The following is a 7,973-nucleotide window of genomic DNA, read 5'->3' on the forward strand; positions in this document are numbered from 1 at the left end:
CCTTTTACCATACAAGGTTTCTAATTTGTGTATCATACTATACGCAGAGGTGCAATTTGCAATTTTCTTTGCGATATTACTGCTCACATTTAAACCTATACAAGTTTGAGCGTCTAAATCCTTTTTAATCCACGCTGCGACATCTGCCGCATTATTCGCATCTTCAGGTTTAAGAATGATTCCGTTCGCAACGTCGTACAAGTCCTTCGATCTCAACGTAAGATTTAGCTTAAACTTCCATGAGAATGGTTAACGAGGTCGAACGGATCGGGTTGGGTTAAGGTGAGCTCCGTTTTCGGTCACCGTATCTTTGGTTATTTAGTGCCTACGGACAATTCTTATCTATCATCGGTTTGCGCATGCAACGAGAAAGCTGTAAGTTTTTAAATTTTTAAAAATCGGCTTAGCGGTTCGCAAGTCCGGTGCTCCCGAACATTTCGGTACTTTTCGGCCCCCATCGGGCCCCCCTTGCTGTAATCGGTCTTTTTGTTACGGTATTTTATTGTCAATACGGTCAATATTACTGTCGGTAAGATTTGTATTACTAGGTTAAGCGGTAACGTTGTTATTACGATTTTACTTTTCCCTGTAAACAAAGAACCGTTACTCGCCACGTGGAGTTGAGCCGGTCGGCGTGCATTTAGCTGTTCGGCGTTTGTCTCTCGACGGCTCTCGGTTTTGTGTTTCTGCCTTCGTCCTTACTGGGGAAGCGGAAGCACTGTTATTCTGTATTTTACGGTCATTGTTTCCTGTAAGGGTTCCCCCTCCCTTACGGACTTCCCGTGGACGCCGATCGACGCTCTTAAGCCGTTCGGCGCGACTGTGTTTCTTTTACCGATCCATTGTGTGCAACGACTTCCGCCGTGTTCTCAAGGCGGACTGCCCTCTAGAGGTTCCTCCACTGATCACACTTTATAGACTTTTTGTGCTCAGTTTCCTTTTGTTGAGCTGTTCCCAAGCCGCACGGCTTAGAAGACGCTTGTGCTAGGGTCATCCTTCCTTCGAAAGATGGATCTTCCCGAAAAGGAATTACTATCCAAGCTGACCCACGGACTGGACATAATTTTGCAAGCCGTGCCAGCCACTTCCCTAGGCTCAGTATCGGTCACTAATAGAAAAGCGGCACGCGATTCTGCTCTGAGTATGCATGCTGCAGCCAATCATCTTTATGGCATGGTCCTTGCATTGAGGGCAGGGGGAAATGGTGATAAGGCAAGCTTTGCTGAAGTGGTGAGGCAGGGAAGACCTGCTGGTAGCCAAACCACGCACATTATTGCTGATACTGTGGCAAAAGCTGAAAACGAAACAAAAACTCAAGACCTTATTTTAGAACCTGTCCAAAACGAAGAAGGCGAGTCTCTTTGCCCAGAGGAAGTCATGGAGAGAATCCAAGAAAAAATAGACCCAGCTAATTTGAATATAGGGGTCAAAATGGTTACTGCTCTTCCCAGCGGCAGTCTGAAATTTAGAGTGAGGTCTGAACAAGACGTTAACAACCTAAAAGAGGCTATTGAAAAACTGCCTGAAATAAATGAAAAGGTCAGGATAACAAGACCACAAAAAAGAAAACCCAGAGTCATTGTACTAAATGTCCCCAGGGAAGAGGATAAAGATGAACTTATCAGAAAAATATACGAACAAAACTCTGAAATTAAGGGAAAACTCTCATTACAAGCTTTCCGGCACGAGTCTAGAGTAACCCATGCCATCGACTCTAAGCGTAAAGCAGAGTGCAGACATGTGGTCATGGCTGTCTCACCAGCCATACGGAACATACTAATCTCCCTAAAGAACATCAGCTATGAGTGGGGATCATTGATTGTGGACGATTTTATTCCTGTCCTAAGGTGCTTTAAGTGCACAGGATTTGCACTTAAACTGGGCGGCTAACTGCGACCAAAAAATCAGATGCAGTCACTGTGCAAAAAAACACAAATATGCAGAGTGCACCCGTAAATCCGAGGAACCCAATTGCACTCACTGTGCAAAAGCTAACGGAAACCAGACAGAAGGAACAACATATCGAACAGACCACAACGCTTTTTCTCCACTTTGCCCAATCCTGAAAAAATATAAAAAGATGTTAATCAGACAGACTATATACGAATAAGCTGTGCTGTCATTCCTTACAGTCGTAGCACTGTTAATGAACAATATGGATATTAGAATCTTACAAATTAATACGCAAAAAGCCAAGCGGTCTCCTCGCTTGTGATAAAAATTGCCAATGACCTGAAAGCAGACATCATATTAATTCAGGAACCCTACACTATCAAGGACAATATTGTGAGGTTTGGGACCTGGCAGGTGATCTATAAAAAAAGAGACCAACAGACGCCCCAAGTGTGGCATTATCATTCGAAACAGCAGCATCCATATGGCTTTAGTGCCGGAGCTTAGCTCCAACAATATCACGACTGCAGCTCTTCGTCAAGGTCCGGCTGACTTTATTATAAGTGTTTATTTTTCCCCTTTTGAAGAAGATGCAGCCTGCATAAGGGAGTTGAGTGAAGTCTTACAAAAATTGGGTAACAAATCCTACATTATTGCAGGCGACCGCAATGCTAAGTCCTCGCTCTGGTTTCATGAGGAGGAAGATGAGAGAAGAAGAATGATGGAGGACCTCATGAACGAGTACGACTGCTGTTCTATGAACACCTCGACCATTCCAACATTCTTTTGCAACCGAGGGAAAGGCTGGACTGATGTCTGTATAGCTCATAATAGAGTAAGCAACAGTTTTGCCAACTGTGAAACACTACTCATTGATTCGCCAGCAACCACAGATATATTCTGACTGTGCTCAAAAATACCGACCAAACCAGCGACAACAACTCCAATCACTATAGTAGAAGAACGAACTGGGAATATTTCAGAACCAATTATGCAACCAACTGGAGAACTCATACCTTCGAGCCCCTTAACAGCATTCAGGCAATTAATAATTATGTGCAACACATTACGGAATCACTAAACATAGCCATTCACCTCTCATCCACAGTAAAATCCAACGCTTCAAAAAAAACCCACTGGTGGAACAATCATCTAGAGAATGACAAAAGGAAAGTACGAAGGCTCCGTAAACAGTGGAACAGGGCTCAGAATAACGAAACAAAAGAGAGGCTTAAAAAAGAGTATGGTGAAGCCCTAAAAGAGTACAAAGTAAATATCAATAAGACCAGAAGCACAGCCTGGCGCAAATATTGCGGGGAGCAGATTAAGGATCCATGGGGGCAACCATACAAAACAGCATTTAAGAAAAATAACAAAGCCAAGATACCAACGATAGTCAATACAGACAATTCCAATAGCAGTTATGATATAGAAGAAAATATAAAGAACCTTCTAAACTACCACTTTCCGGACGATAATCCAGAAGAGGACAACGACACTCACCAGCAAATTCGCATGGCTACAGCAACTGTCAAGAACAATAGTTTAGATAGATGGTCCACCTTCTCGGAAGTGCGTAAGGCTATAGCCTCTCTAACCAACAAAAAGGCACCTGGTGTGGATGGCGTCACGGCAGAGATGGTGAAACATGCCTTTGAAGAGGTCCCTATTTCTTTTGTCATTCTTTACAATGGCTGCCTTCATACCGGCTATTTTCCAGACCACTGGAAAATGGCCAACATCATTTTCATCCTAAAAAGCGATAATCCAACCTCAGTACAAGACTATTGTCCAATCAGTCTTCTCCCGGTTCTGGGCAAGGTCCTAGACGGCCAAGAGGCCGTCTAGGACCTTGCCCAGAACCGGATAGGACAGAACCGGATAGGACGTATCAACTGGCACCTTATCAACAACAACCTGCAAAATGAGAATCAATATGGCTTCCGGCCGGGCAGCTCAACCATTTTGGCAATCCAGAGGGTGACGAATTTTATTGAGGAAGCCTGGGAAAAAGACCAGCATGCCCTCCTGGTAAGCATTGATTTCAAAAAAGCTTTCGACCACCTCTGGTGGCCCTCTATAAAAAATAGGCCAAAGAACGCAGGTTGTCCTGAGAATATCTACAATTCTACTGGACAACTACTTGAAAAACAGGAAGGCTGGCTTTTTACTGGTGGTATGAATATAATAAAAAATGTTAACAGGGGATGCCCTCAGGGTTCCAGGAGTGGCCCAGGGCTTTGGAATTTGACCTATGACAGCCTCCTATACTCCATCCCGACTACGAACGATATTCAGATTCAGGGCTTCGCAGACGATACCCTCTTACTAATTCGCCATCAAAACCGCAATGTTCTCCAGAAAAAGGGCAATGAAGTGTTACAGGACATTTATAATTGGAGTGAGCTGCACAAGATCCCCATTAACTACAAAAAATGCGAAGCCCTTGTCTGCGCCAAAAAATCAAGGAGAAAACAACTCCAAAGGCCCTTATACATTTATATGGATGGGCACAAAATCAAAATTACCTCTCATCTTAGGTATCTGGGAGCGTACTTAAACCCAACGTTAAGTTGGAAGCACCACATAGAGATTATTTGTCAGAAAGCAAAGCAGAGAGCAAATATGCTCTCTCACATTGCCAGGAACACCTGGGGTTTGGGCCCCAGGCACTGCTCAATGATCTATAAAGGAGCTATTGAGCCAGCCCTCCTCTATGCTGCCCAAATTTGGGGCAAGCGGGCATCCATCATCCACAATAAGCGCCGATTACTATCGGTACAGCGGGGCTTTGCTATTAGGATATGCAGAGCATATCGTACCGCTCCTACAGATGCTCTGCTCGTTCTCGCCAATCTGTGCCCGATCCACATTAAAATCAAAAGCCTATACTGGAAGTGGAATATATTAAACACTAAACTGGAGGAGCCCACTGAAGAAAGTATTACAGCATCCATTCAAAAAGGCTACTACCCTGCAAACTGCAAAGACCTTCTTATGAATATGAAAAACCACGGTATAGACAAGTACTATCCAGGTCAAGGTGTGGCATACCATCTGGCAGAAGACATCTCGAGCTGGAGGTGTAACACCCCCAACTCCACCAACGAGTGCACCCTTAGCTGGCAAGTCTATACGGATGGTGCCAAAAACGACCAAGGGACCGGTGCTGAATTTGTTATTTACAACTCTTTAACTGGAATCAAAGACCACGAAGAATATTATAAGCTGGCCAACCATTGCTCGAATAATCAGGCTGAGTTGTGGGCTATGAATAGGGCCCTCACCGCCATCACCAAAAACATAAAAAAATATACTGGCAATATAAAGTTTTCTACGGATAGTAGGTATGTCCTCAACACTCTCAATACCAACAATAAACACCTAAAAACTGGTTTGGACACCATTTTCCTAGCCAATAGTCTAGGGAAACGAAAGACCATTACTTTCGAATGGGTGCCTGGCCACAGTAACATTGTCGGTAACGAAAGGGCCGACGAACTGGCCAGAAGAGCCACCGGCCTAAACCTTAGCCCAACTTACAAAGCCTATCCAATATCACATATTCAGAGCAGTATCCAAGATCACTGTATGGAACTCTGGCAAAGCGAATGGGACTCATCCACGACTGGGAGATTGACCTACAGGTTCCTGCCTTCAATTAGGAATAGACAAAATCTTCACCATTTCTCACCCTCCTTCCCCCTCACTCAATGCATGACTGGCCATGGGAACCTCCCAGCCTATCTTCATCGTATTGGTAAATCCAATAGTGCTATCTGTGACTGCAGCGACAACTCTACTGGGGATGCCCTCCATATCCTGCTGGACTGCCCGAACCACGCGGCAGCCAGAGGAAACTTAGTCACCTATAGTCTTCATCAGGGCCAGAACTGGCCTCTGGACATTGAATTCTTCTGCAAAACCAAGGAAGGACTCACAACTTTGGAAATTCGTGGAGAACTGCCCACCCTTCATCAACACGAACTACTACCCCTCAAGGTCTGTAGGTCCTGTCTGAGGCCCCTCCCACACAGAACTCCGAAGTTTTAATTGTATCTATTGTTTTATCTTGTACTCCATTTCTATGTAAAGGGCCCTGACGCCCTATCGAATAAGACAGTAACTGTCCATTGTAAGTACGCGTCCTCGCTACTGTTTACCATCCGGCCTGAATGGCACCTGTTTATGTACACATTCTATGTCTATTTTAGTTTACTTCATGCAATGCAGACATTTATGTAATCCCATTACCTCCTCCTTTTCACCAATCTATACTATATCTCTTTCCCCTCCTCTTCCCTCTTTACCCCCACCCCATCTCTATCTCTTCCTTCTACTCATAGCGGCTAAGTCTCAGGACAGCCCACTTCCTGTAATAAATAAATAAATAAATAAACTTCCATGAGATATAATTAATATTTCCCTGCGAATCTTCTGACAAAGTTTCCATTTGAGATTTCACGATATCCATATTGACAGACTAAATAATTTACTTAATTAGTTTTATGTCTTATCTAAATACACTTACGGTGATAACGGGAGACAATTCGCGATCACTTACGAACACTGACGAGGTTGACCGACGAGTGAAGCTCGTCAAAGATGGCGATTGCGGACGATGAACGGAGAAGTGGCTGACACGTGTCTCGACGCAACTTGCGGTTTTCAATTTATGCAATTTCCTTTCTTTCAGACAAATTCGACTGTTGAGATTCGTTCACGGGACCTGGGCCCATAACCTGTGGTGATTTCTTATAACCGCGAACGAATCAAAAAAGGGCGAGAGGAAAGTAACAAGAACATTTATTAACTCATATACATCCAACTTGGATCTTACACAAAAGGACGCCTCCTATCGTAAACAATTGACAAAACGAAAGTGTACATTTATCAGACAATAGACAAAGACTTAGCTTGTAAATAATTTACCTTTTGTATATATATAACTGACAAGGTCAAGTTTCAAATTATGAAGCTCGATCCCGAGCGGTCGCTTGACGGTCGGACACACAAATGAACGGATAGCGCCTAACTAAAGCGCGGTTTACAATGACGAATATGATTAACCTTAACATTTATCCTCGTGTGAGACATGCCTCAGAGCAAAAATGGTGCAAAATCCATTTCCCTCAGTAGACAACCAACGAACTACCAATATACTTGAAATAGTACACACTGATATCTGCGGTCCGACTCGAATTCAATCTATGTCAGGCGCCAAATATTTTGCTGTCTTCATAGATGACCGATCTAGATGGTGTGAAGTACGTTTCCTTCGCAACAAAAGCGATATACTGAACGTCTTTAAACAAGTAAAGAACCTTATAGAGCAGGGGTCCCCAACCTTTTTGTACCTAAGAGCACATTCTAGAATACCGGCCGGACGACGGGCACCATTTATTTTTTCAAGGTAAATTTATACTTGAACATAGTTAATAATACATACACATAATGTACAGAAAACATTTAATTCCAAAAATGTAATAAAACATACACAAGACTATTAACAATAATTTTTACAAAACAAGTAATTACTAAACAATGCATACAAAATCTACAGAGTATAAAAATTCTTTATAAAAAATATAAATCTGAAAGTAAATGTGATTTTTGGCATTGCATTTCATTGGCCATTGCTTCGTAATTAGGAGAGTATGATGATATTCCTGCTCGTAAGCAATCGTCAAGGTGTTCATCTGTAAGTCGTGATCTGTACTTTGATTTTATGATATTCAGAACGGACCGGTTTATTTCATTTCAGGTATGGGCAGTGGCGTAGCGTAGTGGGGGCGGCAGGGGCGGCCCGCCCCGGGAGGCACTTTTAGGGGTGGCAAAATTTCACAATAAATAATAATAATATCTCGTAAACATTTTTGTAATAAATGTGATTATTATATTGTAAAACATATATACATGACTTTTTAATTTGTAACCTGTACAATACACAATAATGATGATTGTTTTTGCCGAAAAGTTCTTTATAGTTACTGTATATTTTAGTCTTTTAAATTGAGATACTTAAATAAGGGGGCGGCGAAATTTTCCTCCGCCCCGGGAAGCTGACACCCACGCTACGC

General features: G+C 42.9%; 1 protein-coding gene across 1 annotated transcript; it reads left to right on the forward strand.

Moving 5' to 3' along the window:
• Positions 1-4,071: 4,071 nt before the first annotated feature.
• Positions 4,072-5,946, forward strand: LOC136984677 (uncharacterized). Its single transcript, XM_067281753.1, has one exon. The coding sequence runs from the start codon at positions 4,072-4,074 to the stop codon at positions 5,944-5,946; it is 1,875 nt and encodes a 624-aa protein (XP_067137854.1).
• The last annotated feature ends 2,027 nt before the right edge of the window (positions 5,947-7,973 follow it).

This window comes from Centruroides vittatus, unplaced genomic scaffold, assembly GCF_030686945.1.
Source record: "Centruroides vittatus isolate TY-2023 unplaced genomic scaffold, ASM3068694v2 contig_926, whole genome shotgun sequence".
NCBI lineage: Eukaryota > Metazoa > Arthropoda > Arachnida > Scorpiones > Buthidae > Centruroides > Centruroides vittatus.

What these genes read in the sequence shown, in the direction of transcription:
- LOC136984677 (XM_067281753.1), top strand. Translation starts at nt 4,072, where the DNA reads ATGAATATAATAAAAAATGTTAACAGGGGATGCCCTCAGGGTTCCAGG.